This window comes from Acanthochromis polyacanthus, chromosome 6 (assembly GCF_021347895.1).
Source record: "Acanthochromis polyacanthus isolate Apoly-LR-REF ecotype Palm Island chromosome 6, KAUST_Apoly_ChrSc, whole genome shotgun sequence".
Classification (NCBI taxonomy): domain Eukaryota; kingdom Metazoa; phylum Chordata; class Actinopteri; family Pomacentridae; genus Acanthochromis; species Acanthochromis polyacanthus.
The window spans coordinates 11,901,531-11,918,857 of NC_067118.1; the positions used below are offsets into that span (position 1 = coordinate 11,901,531).

General features: G+C 41.9%; 1 protein-coding gene across 2 annotated transcripts in view; it reads right to left on the reverse strand.

Moving 5' to 3' along the window:
* Nucleotides 1-17,327, reverse strand: part of mthfr (methylenetetrahydrofolate reductase (NAD(P)H)) — a 56,821-nt gene that overhangs the window by 22,681 nt on the left and 16,813 nt on the right. The window contains exons 2-5 of one of the 2 annotated variants that reach the window (XM_051949365.1): nucleotides 14,505-14,763; nucleotides 13,408-13,646; nucleotides 5,238-5,348; nucleotides 4,956-5,149 (exon numbers count right to left, since the gene is read on the reverse strand). In XM_051949365.1, coding sequence (XP_051805325.1) covers nucleotides 4,956-5,149; nucleotides 5,238-5,348; nucleotides 13,408-13,646; nucleotides 14,505-14,749 — 789 coding nt within the window. In that variant the 5' untranslated portion in view covers nucleotides 14,750-14,763. The remainder of the gene's footprint in view (nucleotides 1-4,955; nucleotides 5,150-5,237; nucleotides 5,349-13,407; nucleotides 13,647-14,504; nucleotides 14,764-17,327) is intronic. The other variant, XM_051949366.1, reaches the window with a different exon arrangement.

The following is a 17,327-nucleotide window of genomic DNA, read 5'->3' on the forward strand; positions in this document are numbered from 1 at the left end:
ATTTACCACAAATACTACTAGCAGGTGGCAAAAAAACCAATAACAAAAAATGGTTGAGTAAAGATATCCCAAAAATCACAGAATGGACAGAAATAAAATATACATTATGGAACAACTGACTTTTGCTCTGAGACCCAAAAAGTTTGAAGGTATTGGGAACAACGGAAAACTAATCTGAATATCATGTGATCACAGTTATTATTTTCACTAGGCTGTTTATAGATCATTTATGAACTGTATTAGAATGCAGGGGTAAGAACTGGAGAATCAATGTTTTATATTGACAATCTTGGACACCTGGAACCTTGACTTTGCTTGTATTCTATTATACTGTGAAAGCTATTACTCTGTCTTTAATAATGGATTGTAATGGATTAGATTTATATAGCACTTTTCTGGGCACTCAAAGCGCTTCACAATGAATCCATTATTCATTCACTCACACATTTTCACTCTGGTGGTAGAAAACTACATTTGTAGCCACATCTGTCCTGGGGCAGACTGACGGAAGTCTGAAGTCTACCTACGGCCCCTCCGACCACCAACAACATTCACACGCCATTCATACACCAGTGTGAGAGCAGTACTGGAGGCAAGGCCCAAGGACACAACAGCACATGACTAGGCGAGAGTGGGAATCGAACCGCCGACCCTTCGATCATTGGACGACCCGCTCTACCACCTGATCCACAGCTGGTTTGTTGATCTGATTTGTCATGAAAAATAATAAAGTATAAAGTTTTTTTGTTTTTTTTAAGAGCAGGGCAGAGTAGCAGTAAAGCAGTCATGGAGCATTTGTCTATAAGGTGCCAAGTGATCTTTTTTTCAAGGACTGCATTTTTACATTAAATCTGCTCTGCTGGAGGTAAACACTCAGATTAGAATTATTTACCATGCTAAAATGTTTTAACATATGTGTAGCAGTCTAAAAGTAGTGTAATAATGCTGTCGATATGCAAAACACAATGATGCCATTGTTTCTGTAAGTTGCAGGACTGATGGGGAACATGTTTTTCTCTGAAAATTTCTCATTCTGATTCATCAGCAACTGACTTAAATCTTCACAATAATGATAGTGGTGATACAGATATTTTGATTAAAATCCACCATGACAAATAGTTCTGTGACACTTAATGGCATGCAGCCAGAACTCATGCACTTATGCCAGAGATTCAGCAGGAGAGCATTTCCTTCAACCTTGTAACATACAGTGGTATGCAAAAGTTTGGGCACCCCTGATAATTTTCAAGATTTTCTTTTATAAATCACTGGTTGTTCGGATCAGCAATTTCAGTTAAATATATCATATAGCAGACGAACACAGTGATATATGAGAAGGGAAATGAAGTTTATAGGATTTACAGAAAGTGTGCAATAATTATTTAAACAAAAGTAGGCAGGTGCATAAATTTGGGCACCCTTGTTATTTTATTGATTTGAATACCTTTAGCATTGATTATTGGAACACAAAATTTGTTTGGTAAGCTCATTGACCCTTGACCTGCATACACAGGTGGAGCCAATCATGAGAAAGGGTATTTAGAGCTGCTGTCCGGAGTTTCCGTTTGTTTTCAATTTATGTATCATTTTTTAACAAAGCTTAAATGTGTTAGTCTAGTTCGATACTATAATATAAAGTTAGTATAACGCGATATGAAAATTTATTCCTGAGCTCCGCCTTCCTCTCATCGACCCCCATGTTATTCCAAAAAGCGCCAGTCGCTGCCGACCAATCAAGTTCGAGCTTCAGCTTTGTCATGCTGTCAATCAACGGTTACGCGCACAGCAAGCAAGCCCATGCAGAACTGTGGGAGAGCTCCGCACTACGCAACCGTGCGCACATTTGTTTTGCTTGTGGAGGAGAGAGCATCAGGGCTCAGCAACTTCCAGAAAAGTTACCAATCCCACGGCTTGTCAGGCCAAGAGACTGCAGGATGTTTTTTGGCTCGGGGTGCTCGTGTCGCTCCCCGACCACGGCTTCCATAGCCCGCCTGGCGGCTTCGTTTAGATGCCCGACCTCTGGAGGAAGATGTTGGGGCGTCTGGGACATACTCTTCGTCAGAGGAGTCATGCAATTCTGAACTCTAGATAGAAATAAATAAACAATCTAACACATATACACGTGTAAATGCACTAAGTTTGATAAACAACGTCATCGAGAGGGATACACGAGTGTAATCACATATTGAAACTTTACTCGTTCGTCCTAGCAGATTCATGTTATTTTGGTATTAGGACAAGTTAGACTCAATACAGCATTCTAATGTAATTCCTTTATTATTTACTAAATGTACTAAATGTAGAAGAGGGGAAAACAGCAAAACAGGCAAGATACTGCAGCACTCCGGGCACTCCTGTCAGGTACTGCGCGCGTGCACAAATAAAGGTGCGAAATCAGAGGGACGGAGGGTGGGACCAACAGTGTTTTGGGAGACGCTGCGATTCAAACTCCGGACAGCAGCTTTAAGATGGTCAATTGCAAGTTGTTCTCCTCTTTGCATCTTCTCTGAAGAGTGGCAACATGGAACCATCAAAACAACTGTCAAATGACCTGAAAGCAAAGACTGTTCAACATCATGGTTTAGGGGAAGGATACAAAAAGCTAGCTCAGAGATTTCAGCTGTCAGTTTCCACTGTGAGGAACATAGTGAGGAAACGGAAGACCACAGGCACAGTTTTAGTTAAGGCCCGGAGTAGCAGGCCAAGAAAAATCTCAGATAAGCGAAGGCGAAAGATGGTGAGAACAGTCAAACTCGACCCACAGACCAGCTCCAAAGGCCTACAACGCGATCTTGCTGTCAGGCCAGCAGCAGCTGGGCCTAGTTAAATGGAACTCTGTTGCTTTTTGTATGTATTCTATCTCTCCCTCCTATTTAGGCTTGGCTCAGCAGGCAGGAGTGGCAACAGGTGTTCTCGATTCACAATCATGATCAGTGGGCGTGGGAGCAGCTGGGAACGGCTCATCAGATCTTCACCACCTCCTTTACAAGCAGACGTTGCTCGCTTCTCTGTGCCGGATCGTAGCTGAGCAATAGCAACAGCCATTCCTTCACCAGTTCAGCCGCTCCAGTTCCTGCCTCGCCATAGACCACCAACTATGTTTCGTCTGTCGTTTGTTTGAGGAAGTTCGGCAGAGACGTTCCAGCCATCCGGCGTTCCTCCTGTACATCGGTGGCTGCCCCGCTCCAACTACGTTTCGTCTGTCGTTTGTTTGAGGAAGTTCGGCAGAGACGTTCCAGCCATCCGGCGTTCCTCCCACACATCGTTGGTTGCCCCGCTCCAGCAACCATATAGACTGCCGGCCGACTACTAACCACCAATCGGCCCTGGAACCCAGTCCGAGCATCCAGATTCTTCTGTCGTTAAGTACTGAGAGAATTGTTTGCCTAAGTTGAGAAACATTAACCTGCATATTAGTAGTAGAGAAGAGCCAGCTGGTTGTCAGATCCGAGCACCTGTGAGACAGAGCTAGTTTGTATAGAACATTTCTGTTTATTAAACTTCACCATAAGTACCTTTGAGATTGAGTGACATTGGAAGCGCTAGGAGACTGGCTTCCTTGGTGTTTGTATTTAATTCTTGTTGAGGAATTTTGTTTGGTGTTTAGCACTGGTGATTAGTTCTCCAAGCCACTAGTCTGCGCAACCTCTGTTTCTAGTTGAACAGGATACTTCCTGTTTCTCGCCCTGATCTGGGAATTGTAGTTTGTTGAAAGAAAAATTAAACTTCATTCATTTAAGAACTTATTGTCTGTCATTTCCTGCACCTGAGCTCCTCCATTATTCCTAACACTTGCTGCAGATGGTGTCACTGTGCATCGTTCAACTATTCAGTGCACTTTGCACAAGGGGATGCTGTATGGGAGAGTAATGCGGAAGAAGGCTTTTCTACGCACATGGCACAAACAGAGTCGCTTGAGGTATGCTAAAGCACATTTGGATAAGCCAGCTTCATTTTGGAATAAGGTGCTGTGGACTGATGAACCTGAAATTGAGTTATTTGGACATAACAAGGGGCGGTATGCATGGTGGATGAATAACGCAGCATTCCAAGACAAACATTGCTATCCACAGTAAAATTTGGTGGTGGTTCCATCATACTGTGGGGCTGTGTGGACAGTGCAGGTACTGGCAATTTTTGTTAAAGTAGAAGGTTGCATGGATTCCAGTCAGTATCAGCAGATTCTTGCGAACAAAGTTCAAGGATCAGTGACAAAGTTGAAGTTGCACCGGGGCTGGATACTTCAACAAGACAACGACCCTAAACACTGCTCAAATTCTACTGAGGCATTCATGCAGAGGAACAAGTACAACGTTCTGGAATGGCCATCTCAGTCCCCAGACCTGAATGTTATTGAAAATCTGTGGTGTGACTCAAAGCGGGCTGTCCATGCTCAGAAACCATCAAACCAGACTGAACTGGAGATGTTTTGTAAAGAAGAATGGTCAAAAATACCTTCAACCAGAATCCAGACCCTCATTGGAAGCTATAGGAAGCGTTAAGATTCTGTTATTTCTGCAAAAGGAGGATCTACTAAATATTGATGTAATTTTTTTGCTGTTGGGGTGCCCAAATTTATGCACCTGTCTACGTTTGCTTAAATAATTATTGCACACTTTCTGTAAATCCTATAAACTTCATTTCACCTTTCAAATATCACTGTTTATCTGCTATATGATATATTTAACTGAAATTGCTGATCCAAACAAACAGTGATGTATAAAAGAAAATCTTCAAAATTATCAGGGGTGCCCAAACTTTTGCATACTACTGTATGTAAATGACCTGCGATTAACAAATCCATTTATATACACAGCATTAACTGGCATATGTAATTATATCTGCGATGGCATTATGTGTAATTGGTTAATCAAATATTGATTTATAATTCTGCCTAAGATAATTGCTCAGAATTTTCCTCCTTATTATAACTGTTCCTGGAAGAAGTAAGTTACCTGAATGGGAAAGATTCCGGGCAGGATGGGACATGTAATGCCAATTGCCCTGCAGTCTTCTAGAAACTTAAGGAAAGTTTCTGCTCTGAAAAACAGTTGGGTGATGACAAAGTCGGCTCCAGCATCCACCTTCTCCTTAAGGTGCCTGAGATCGTCTTCATAGCTCTCTGCCTCAGGATGACCTGTGGGGTAGCCTGCAGAGAAACATTTAAATCACTGAATGATTCTCAAGTGGGATTTCACATAAATTCTCTAGTGCTTATCTTTAGATTTAAAACATACCAGCAACACAGATGTCAAAGTAATCATCGAACTCTGACCGGATGTGTTTAACAAGGTCGACAGCATAGTTGAAGCCTTCCTCCTCTTCCTCCCAGTCCTCTCCCAGTGGGTCTGTGAAGATATCAAACTATCACAACTGAGATAGTAGTTATGTTTGAAGGAAGTGATATTTCCAGATCTTTCTCGACTAGAAAGCAAATCTGGTAACAAATGTTGTACACTAAAAATAGCTGAATGTCCAATTATATCCAGTCAGCTCACATCCAGTAAAGCTCACATCCATCATGGACAATCCCTCTCACCCACTGCATGACATTGTGAAGTCTCTAAGTAGCTTTATCAGCAGCAGACTGAGACACCCAATCTGCAAGAAGGAGCGCTATCGCAAGTCATTCATTCCAGCTGCTATAAGACGTTATAACATCAGCATCACTGCCTGATGTTAACATAAAACTGGATTCTATCACATCATCTTTTACCACATAATCTGCACAGTTCTTGCACCATTTGAATGTTTCTTGTACTTTACATTACTCCATAAGCCACTTTTTCCATCCTACACTCTTGAACTACTATGAATATTATTATGCTTATAATTATATTGTTGTTTATTGTGCTGCTGTAACATGGGAAATTTTCCCAGACACGGGGAGCAATAAAGGATTATCTTATCAAAGTTTGCAAATCAGTCTCCTTTTTAGGTCCATTCTGACCCACAGTTATACAATATACTGTATGTCACAGTGTGTATGTCAAGCTTCTGCAGTAGTCTGCTTGTTCTAGTTAGGGTCCGACCCTATTGAAACCCATGGATTTCTTTTTCGTGTCCGAGCATCGAATGGTACGAAGACTGTATAATAATGCAAGGAATTATTAGGGTCCAAGCACCAAATGGTGCGAAGACTCTACAGTCCCTAAGTCTTGTTGCTTGGGTACAAGTTGACCTTAAGCGCCTCGCAAATATATTTCTAATAGATTTTTTTTTTTTTTACAAGAAATGGCTAATTTCAATCCCAACAACTTCTTAAATAATGTTTTGGTGCCAAACAAAACTGCTGAAAAACATTCTAACGTTCACAGCTTGGTAAAGCCCACTGAGTCAGTTTTTGTAAAGACAAAAGTCTTGTCGCCTTGTCATATGATGCACCCAATCCTAGATTACAGCCTCACCTGTGATCAATAATTTATCAATCGATTAGTGGGTGTGTATAAAAACAACTCCAGCACACCACACCTTCACATCAACTGCAACTTGACCTCTGACAACATGCCTAAGATTCACCCTGAGACCAAAGCGTTGATTATCAAGAGGCTGAAGACCAGATCCACTGCTGAGGTATCTGACACCTTCAATGTGTCTCAGTGTCATGTACAAAGAATTAAAAAAAGATTTGAAGAGACTGGAGATGTTTTTGACAACCCCGGGGCCGGCAGACCCCGCAAGACAACTGCTTGGGAGGACCATTTGTTGGCTCGAAAATCCAAGGCAAGCCCCTTTTCCACTGCAGCAGAGCTCCACCAGGCCTGGTCACCTCAACTCCCCGTGTCAATCAGAACAGTTTGTAGAATTCTGTGTCGACATGGCCTCCATGGTCGAATCAGTGTCCAGAAACCAGCACTAAACAAAAGGCAATTTAAAAAAGTGTGGCATTTGCCAAAGTCCATAGCCTGCTAAAAGGATGGACACTGGTAAAGTGGCAGAAGGTGGATTTGTCAGATGAATCTTTGGTTGAATTGCATCACAGCCACCGCAAATATTGCAGGAGATCTACTGGAGCCCGCATGGATTCGAGATTCACCGAGAAAACAGTTAAGTTTGGTGGCGGAAAAATCATGGTCTGGGGTTACATCCAGTATGGGAGTATGCAAGAGATTTGCAGGGTAGAAGGCAATATCAATAGCCTAATATATCAAGAAGTATTAGCTACCTCTTACATTCCCAACCATAAAAGGGGTCAAATTTTGCAGCAGGATGGTGCTCCATCGTATACTGCCATCTCTACATCAAAGTTACTCAAAGCAAAGAAGATCAAGGTGCTCCAGGACTTGCCAGCCCAGTAACCAGACATGAACATCACTGAGCATGTCTGGGGTAGAATGAAACAGGAAGCATGGAAGACAAAACCAAAGAATCTTGATGAACTCTGGGAGGCATGCAAGACTGCTTTCTTTGCTATTCCTGATGACTTCATCAATAAATTGTATGAATCATTGCCAAACCGCATGGATGCAGTCCTTCAATCTCATGGAAGTCCATCCATCCATTCTCTATACACCGCTTTATCCTCACTAGAGTAGTGGGGGTGCTGGAGCCTATCCCAGCTGACTCGGGTGAAGGCAGGGGACACCCTGGACAGGTCGCCAGTCTGTGGCAGGGTGACATATACAGACAAACAATCACTCTCGCATTCACACCTACGGGCAATTTAGAATAATCAAGTAACCTCAGTATGTTTTTGGACTGTGGGAGGAAGCCGGAGTGCCAAGAGAAAACCCACACATGCACAGGGAGAACATTCAAACTCCATGCAGAAAGATGCCGGGAAAGCCGGGACGCGAACCAGGGATCTTCTTGCTGCAAGGCGAAAGTGCTAACCACTAGGCCACTGTGCAGCCTTAGATTAAGGAAAATTTACCAGTTAAACAATGATGAACAGAGTAATGTACCACGTTGCTTGAATTACCTCCAGATTATTTCCAAGCTTCTGTGGATGTTGTAAATGTTTCATGTTATACACATTTTATGTTCACGTTGAAATGTTTCAAGCAGTTCTTTACGTTTTGAGATTGAGAAATAATTCAAATAAATGTTACTGCCAGTGCTAATTCTATGTGCTTTCATTTGAAATATATGTTGTGTCTCATTTTGAGCTAGAAAAGCTAATAATAATAATAACTCTTGAATGAGGAGTAATAATCTTTCTTAGTTGCTCTGGTTTTAAGATCTTTTCACTTAAATTGAGTAAGAAACAAGGAGTAAAAGAGAAATTGAGGAATTATTTTTGAGTTTACTTTACTTAATACTGTTTTAGGAATGAGTGTTTCACCACTTATTTTAAGGTATTTTTGTCCTTACAAAAGCCAAAATATTTTTTTCTTATTTCAAGAAATCTTACCAAGTGTAACTATCTTACTGCACTGGCAGATAATTTCACTTGTTTGTAGTCTGAAACCATATCTACAGTAAAGATAATTATAATAATTATATATACAATATATGCAAGAATGAAGAATGAAAAATGAATCAATACAGTGTTACTACACTATAAGTGACATCAGCATAAAGTGGCTTGTGGAATAAATGTAACTGTAAAAGTGCAGAAAATGCCAGCAGTTTCATGAAATTATTACCCCTTAACTGATTTTCTGAAATTATTAATTAATAAGCTTAACCCGTTGCGCTTCAGTGTCCCGCCCGCGGTACACTTTGAGATCTGCATAAGCAATTTGCTAAATGTCTGAAACTGCAAACGCGATTATACAAACACTATACGCCGATGGAAAGCTTAGATTCTCATGAATCCGCCGGTATAAACCACTTTCTGATGCGATTACCACAGCGGGTAATATAACCACATTTGTTCAAAAAACAACGAATATCCATCCATCCGTTCTCTATTCACGGCTTCAACGTACACAGCGCGACTCACATTTCCGGGTTCATTATTACACACAGATGAAAATATTCCACAAAAATCGGCCATAATCCAACCTTGGACATCCAGACGAAACAAGCCAGTAACATATTTTGTCCAAAACATGTCTTGAAGACGGTATATGATCCACGAATAGGTCGTTTTCAAGGAAATGCACCTCGCGATGCTCGTCCAATATTCCCTGTATTTCTCGTCATATTTTTATTTACAAATAGAATATTAGCGATTTTTTGTACTGAAAATGGCTGGAATTGACTGCAGCTTATGATGTCTATAATTATCTGAAATGTTGAGGGCTAGCTACTTAGCTTAGGCTAGTGCTAGCTGTGCTTCCCACAAAAAGTCAGGGGTCTTTCTACTCACACTGCTATTTTTAAACACTCCTAAACTCAATACTGAACAAACAAGTCTCCCTTCTCTCCTCCCTTTCGTTCTGCTAACTACTATGCTGTAATCAGCAGCATTGTCCTCATTATTGTTAGCACCTCATACCCTTGGGCCTAGGGTGGGTAGAGCTCATTTACAGGTATCTGACTCTTAGTTTTGATAATGCACATCTAACTAATATACATAAACTACTTCCACTTGAAATTAAAAGGTGTAATGGCTCACCCCGTTAGCTTAACATTTGCTGAGCATAGCGGAGCTGGTGTAGCCGTATCTTACAAGGCATTTAATATTCTGACATTGACCTGTATGCACAAAAACATAAATATAAGCATACCTCAAAGAAAACGTATGAGTCCAGGCTTTTACGTATAAGTCTTCATCTTCTCCATTGTGTGGATGCCTGGGCTGTTGATAAGGTACTCGTAAATGGAGTGTCATTGAAGATCTGGCCACATAGTAGGGTCGTTTTCCCATGAAACCAGAGGAATTTGGTACGGACATGACTGCAAACCAACCAGTTCTAATTTTTCTTGATACCGTAGCTTGGCTTTTGGCTCAAGATTTCCGAAATAATCAGCAGACATTTTTCTCCGGGTCAAAACTGCGCGGTTTCGGCGGTCAAATCGCGGTTGCTAATGACTTTGTTGCCCCCTCTTAAAATGGCGGCGTGCGTTGCTAAGGAAGACGTCACTGCGAAAAGGTCTATTCTCTGGATGCCGAAGCTTGGATTCTGGCCGGTTTTTGTGGATTATTTTCATCGTTGACCAGTAATAGAGCGTCCAAAGGTGAGTTATGCCCTTTATGTGTCCCTTTAAATTTTTGTTGTTTGTTGGAGAAATGTGTTCATATTACCCGCTGTGGTAATCACATCTGAAAGTGGTTTATACTGGCGGATTCATGAGAATCTAAGCTTTCCATGGATGTATAGTGTTTCTATCATCGCGTTGTAGCTAAAAATGCTTTTGCCGTTAAACTTCAGCGGGCCTCAGCGGGCCCGTATTCAGGCCCACGCAGCTAAGATGATATGATATAGTTCAGTTTATGTTAACATTAGCCTGTGTACAGGTATTTATTTCTTATATTTAGACAGTTAATTTTTGCAGTATAAAGTTATGAACTTTAACTTTATACAAACCGATTTTTCTCTGAACAACAAAAAAAATACACTGTGAGGCCAAAGTGTGACCGTTAGATAAACGTAAAACTACAAATATCCCCGTTTCACCGCTGTAGAACAGTCAGAGCCAGCTGCAGATTTCAAAAGGTTCTTGCCGAGATAAGGCTGTTCTCCAGTGAGCGCCGACGATCCAGTAAAAGCTGTCTAACTTGGACGCTCACATCTTTAAAACAGTTTCAGAACATTTTTAATCAGGATTTATCTTGATAAATTGTCCACAGATTTGACAGTTATACAACTACTTTCTCCCCTGAAATAATCTGAAAACTACATTTTGTGTCACAATAACAGTAGTATGCCTAGAAAAAGAAAAACTTTGTTACCTCTGAAAGGTTTCTACTTGGCCTTTGCCAGTGGTCAGTGCAAAATGCATTATGGGTTATGTGGCTACCCCAAGTCCACAGAAGTCTGGTCTGACCTATCCTCGATAATGTGGGCGGAGTGAGACCACATCCAGGTATTTCACCCGTTCTTTGCTAGATGAGTACTTTGAATTGGAACAGTACTTTGTCTCCCACTGATGATGTTTCACAAGTATGAGAGAACACAAGTATGGACAAGTACATATATTGAGAAACAGCCACAATCAGTCATAGTGCTAGATGGCGGACATTTTGCATGCCTTGCCATGAAACAGAAAGTACTGTCTAATTACCCTGTACATGTTCCAATCTGCATGAAACTTTACATGTCTGATCGGAGTCCGGCCTTCACCACATACATAGGCTGAAATACACTCTGTCGCAGTGCCACCTAGTGGATATGCTTGGATTCGCTGACAAGCAAGGGCGCAAGGACCCGTCCAACACTACTTGCAGCTTTAATGAAGAATGGTGTCAGCAACTGTAAAAATCATTGTTCCCACAAAGTAAAAGGAGTATGACACTAGTAAAAAACAAAAGAATTAAAAAAAGGAAACCATATATGGGCATATGGGTTCTGTCAAGCATCTTGAGACATTTTTTTTTCTCTCTTTTCTAATTTTCTGCATTTTTTCTCATTGTTAAACTTCACAAAAGGGGTCAGTGTTTCCCCTCCTATATGATCAACGAGGCGGGCTGCCTCGCTGGTATAGGCCACCGCCTCACTACAATTTTGTCGAAATTGCCGCCTCACTGGTCCGCGCCCAAAAAAAAAAAAAACGGAAAGCAGTAAGCCACCGGAGCTGTCATTTTTAACTCTGCGGGTCCGCCGGCTGCTCTCCCCCGCTAGCTGGTCGGCTAACACCTGACGCCGCTTGTCTGCCCGGGACAAACCGCGCACAGGAGGCACAGGGCGGCATCTCCATAGAGCCACTGGGGCCACCGTGAACCACGCGGACCCGAAGAGCAAGCGGGAGCAGCTACCGACACCCCCAGCGCGTCAAGACCGACCCAGGCGGCCCGGGGCACGAGGACTCATCCACCACCTAAGCCCCAATCCCACCCCCACCGGTGTGAGTGTGTGTGGTGCATTAAAAAAAATTGGAGAGCAGCGGAGGCAAGCAAGAGGGTGATGGGGAAGAGACAGGGCCGTAAAGCCCTGCCGTCTGCCCCACCATAGAGCCCATCGTCCCTGACCCCACCTACCCTCGGGGCCCTAACTGTTGTGTCCCTATATGTGCCTAAGAGTTGCTATATACAGTGAGGTCTGAAAAATGTGAAGTGCACAGAAACAGGCAGTCTGTGTGGATCCAGCCCATCAGGACAGAGCAGCAGGGGCAGGACAGACAGCCACCGGTACTGATGCAGATGGCCCCCAGAGCCAAGAGGCAAGGGGCCAGAGAGGGCCCACATGAACCAACTGGCCCAGCCAGCATCACTACCCCCGGGAGCCGCAGCACCAGAGCAGCACCCGGCAGACGCCATAGCCCCACCACGGGTCAGCCACACATAGCACCCCATACCCTGCCCCGGAGGGGGGACCAGGCCATGCCACAAGCAAGGGCCACAAGCCCCCATGCCCACCCCGAGCCAGCGCGTCCAGGATGCAGGACGCCCACCCCGCAGCGTCACCGAGACCCCACCCACCCCACCACACCCCAAGACAGCACCAAGCCTGGACGGAAGTCCCCAACCAGCAGAAACTGATCTCCAGTGGCGGCACACAGGCAAGGACCAAGGCCTGTGGCCAAATGAGCCAGAGCCGCCAACCCCAGAGAGACCACCTGGCTCCCACGCCAGGATGGGACAGGAGAGCAAGGGAAGGGCTGACCCACCTCAAATCCCAAGGCCAGCCAAGGCGCCCCAGAAGAGACCAGCCACCACCAGCCCCTCAGCCCCGGGAGAGTACGCAGACCCAGCAAACAACTTGAATTGTAATTGGCGTTATATAAATAAAATTGAATTCAACTGAATTGTTGTTGGACAGCAGAATAAATATAAAATAGCTACTAAAGCAAAGCCTATTAACATCATGTTAATCAGCAGTCACTACATAGACATTTACTGAGAGACTCTGCAACACTAAACTATTGGTTATATAGCTGCAATGTTGTCGGACAAACTGATCAAAATAGTTGTGTAAAAATATTGCTCAGAGAGAACGAACTGATAGAATGACTGCTCTTTCACGTCAGTCAGTTCCTTGCTTACATAATATACGACTTTTAAACACACTCACATAATGTTGCATTTGTTTTTAAAAACGGCAACTTTATTGTGCCATTTTTCATCCTAATAGTGTTTTTAATACTCAGTACAGCTACACAGAGTAATAAAAGATGTGCTTCTCTAAGCAATGTTTCGCAGATACACGACATCATTATGACCACATTGCACTGCTGAACTGCTCAACATCAATAAACCAGAAAATGCAACAATCAAAAACTTTCCTGATCAGGTGTATTCTTTATGTGCCATTTCAATACAGTTGGCTTAAGCAAAAACCTAACCCATCTTTAAAAGCTAGCTTCCTACACTAAATGCACTATTCCAGTAACTAACAATGTTAAATGTCACCTTCCTACCTCCTCTTAGTGCCATGATGTTCTTGAGGCCCAGGCGCTTTGCTTTAGTCAGGTAGTCTGTAATCTTTCCTTTGGTTTGGTTGCAGCAAGTCAAGTGGAGAATGCTCTCCAGGCCACAATAGTTGACTGCAGTACTAGCAATCATCATGGATGAGGTTTCCTTGTCTGAGCCTGGGTCCCCTGCTGGATGCCAAGTAATGTCAATGAACAGGGGCCCTCCAGAGCCCATACGGTCAAATCTGTAGAAGAATGATATTCTCAAAACAAATCGTCTGGTTGTTGTTTGGTAACAATACAGACAATTCTTCAGTGGTTTTTCATAATGCTGTGTGGATTAACCTTGACATTATTCTTGTACTTGTTGTACACAAGGAATCAAAATCAATCAGAATGAGTCACAGCACCAAAAAGAAAACCAAGTGCTATAAAGTTTTGCCATAGTAATTATTAGAGCCTTTTGGAGTAATTACTCTCGTAAATGAGCTGCTGAACTGGGTTGCTGGATGATGTGGAACTCTTGCAAAAACCAAGTTATTTTCAAAATTAGTAGAGCTGACATTCCAATTTTTTGTGGATATGTTCATTTCGTTTCTATATGTCTGCCTTTATTGATAGTGTGACACAAAGAAAGAGACAAGAAACCAAGTAGTGACATTGACTTGCAGCAAATTACATTTACAGAATTTCAATCAAGTATTTCAATTCTATATTCTATTATTCTAAATTGCCATGAGCTGAAATCAAACCCAGGATGCTGCTCAACTACGTGACTGCTCGGGGTGCCCAAATATGTTAAATCTTTTTAATAGCACTGTCAGAGTAAAATGACCCTTTCAAAAAATACTTGGGGCTTCTAACTGTAACTGTTGCTACACTGTAAAGTGTAGCAAGTTTCATTCTTTTATAAAAAAAAAAAAAAAAGGGGGGGATATCCATACCTATCACATGAACTAAATAGCCAGATACATACCTTTAATTGAAATTCTTTGACCATGTACTGTGCCCAACTTTTGCTAATGCATGGACTTCACTACCGCTAAACACATCACATTTACTGTGTAAAGTATCCCATTCAAGTCCAGTTAGATTTCACATGCCTTGAGATGAGGTTGACAGCTCCACTGGCTGTGCGGGGCGGAAAAAATTCCAGCGAGAACCAATGGTCTCCGGACTCCATCCTCCTCCGCATCTTGTCTCGCAGCCTGTCTGACCGATCTGCATCCAACACCGGCGTGGAACACCGGGAGCTCTCCTTGGAGCTCTCACCGCCACTATTGCTCCCACTGGAATCGCTCTTGGAAGACTGGCAGTTACCATCTCCTTGCTGAACTTGGTTCACCATGATGGGAAATTATACTGAGAAGAAAAAAAGACAAAACAAATGTCTGTTAATTTAAAATATTTGATTACATTATGACAGCACAGCAACAAACATCTGAAAAAAAAAAAACAACACTCAAAATGTTTTCATATACTACTGACGAACCTGCAAACAATGGAACTAACTAATGGAACTAACTCTCAAAGAAGTTAGGGTCATTTTTGTAAGTTTTCTTGGAAAAGCTTGTTTTGGGAGTATTTGCTGAACATCTTGCTTGTAGTCTTGCTGTTATATGGTATGGAATCACTCCACAATGTTTCTGTTGCCCCAGTGCTGGGGACTGCTCTCTTCATAGAAAGTAAACTCGTATAATGGAGTAGCTCATTGTCATCACTATCTTACTCATACACTAAAATATGATTCCATACACATCTGGCTATTTTTCAGCAGTTTTCACTGTTAATTATTTCTTATTTTCATTCACCCCCTGTTGCAGTGTGAAGTGTCAACAGTGCCATCTGACCGTGCAAAGGGTCGTTTTTCCTGCAACTTCTACCAGCACTTCTCTCATCAATCGGCTTTTTGCAGAGTCTGCAGAATTATCCCTCCAGTATGGTCCCGTCTCCTCAGGCAACAGTTATACCACTACTAACGTTTCCTTGTTAACCGTGTATTTTTATTGGGTTTTTAGCATTACACGCATTTTCCTCATGGTAAATACAAACCTATTCTGTTTTTCAACACATCTCAAACAATATATGAATCCATGATATACATTTTAGACCAAAACTAAATCTGTTGAGAACTGAGAATAAATATTCCCACTCCATCTGGTCAAAAGCCTTTTCTGCGTCCATTGATACTACAATTTCAGCCTCCTGTGTGTGAGACTCAGAGAGAATAATATAGAGTAAACAACAGATATTATATTGAGTCGTGAATAATGAGTATTCTTTCCTTCCGGTTTGGAAATTATGCTTGGTAGGCATAATTTCATAATTTCTCATCATGATGAGCTCATCATGATGTCCTACATCTGACATGTGCGAACAGACCTGCTGCATCAGAATATTTAGAAGGATGATGGCATTCAGTGCAGTCAGTCTCTCCATGTCACCTCCACCTCATCTGTTCTGTACCTTTGTGTGATCCATGAATCTTCCAGCTCCGTAACCTTGGCTAACAACTTAATATCAGAGTTGAGCAGGCTAATGAGTCTCCAGCTACTACATTCTTCCAGGTTTTTACTGGGCTTTGGGATAAGTGATATTGAGACTTGGGTTAAAGTTGGAGGAAGGATCCCATGTTCCAGTGAGTCATTAAACATATTCAACATAAAGAGCACAAATTGCAGAAAATTTACTTAAAAATTGTGTGAAAAGCCGTCTGGGCCTGGTGCCTTGCCATTCTGTATTAACTTAAGACTAGGTGTTATTTCATCTAAACAAAGAGGAGAGTCAAGGTTCTCTTTAGTTGTATTCAGAATTTCTGGGAAATCTAAGTTATCCAAAAATGTGCTCATTTGAGTTTTATCTAATGGGACTTCAGACTTGTGAAGGTTGGTGTAATATTGGCTAAAAGTCTTATTTATCTCTTAAGGATCTTCAACTATGGTACATGGGTCTTTGCAAATTTGTGTAACAAATCAAAATGATTGTCAGTGCCAATAGTCGACTATTCCTGTCACCATGTTCATAATATGAGCTCTTTGTGCACCTTAGAAGTAGCTCTGCTTTGTTGGGGGAAATTGTGTCAAATTCACTTTGGAGCTTTAGTCTCTGAAGAGAGGAATTGAGAGATAATGAATGTCGGTTATTAGTTAGCCAAATTGCTTCCAATAGCTCCTGTTGTCTTTGCTTTCCTCGTTTGTTTAGCCTGACACAATTGGAAATAATCTCACCACGTATTATTACCCATAAAAGGGAAGGAGAGATTAATTCAGATTTATTGATTTGAATAAAGAGAGAAATCTTCTCAGAAACAAACTTGCAAAATGTATCAGAGGATAACAACCCTGTGTTAAGAAGCCAAATTGGCTGATTTTCACTTTTGGGAATAAGCTGTATGTCTAGCAGAAGAGTGGTGTGATCTGAGATAACTACTGTTGAATAATTACATGATTGTACTGTAGGTAATGCCATTTTATCTAAAAAGTAACGGTCAATCTGAGAGAGAGTCTGATGTACGTGGGAATAACATGAAAACTCTTTCGTTGTTGGGTGACTGAGACACCACACATCCACACAACCTATTTGGTCCATAAGTGTAGTAAGTGCTCTAGCCATATTTGAAAAAAAATCATGTTTTTCGAATTTTCTTTATCAAAGGTAGGGTCAATAACTAAATTGAGGTCTGTCTCCCCCAGAAATTAAGTTGTGTGTATTCAGGCAAGGAATTAATGAGAATAAGGCTGTAATAAAATTAGAACAGTCCCAGTTGGGAGCGTAGACATGGGTCAGGTCAAATTTGTTCAAGTGAGAACTGTAATATTTTGTGTATTAATATTGCTGTGCCTCTTGAGCGGCTACTAAAGCTTGAACAAAACACCTGTCAAACCCAAGGCTTCCGCAGTCTGGTGTAGTCACATACACGCACGTGG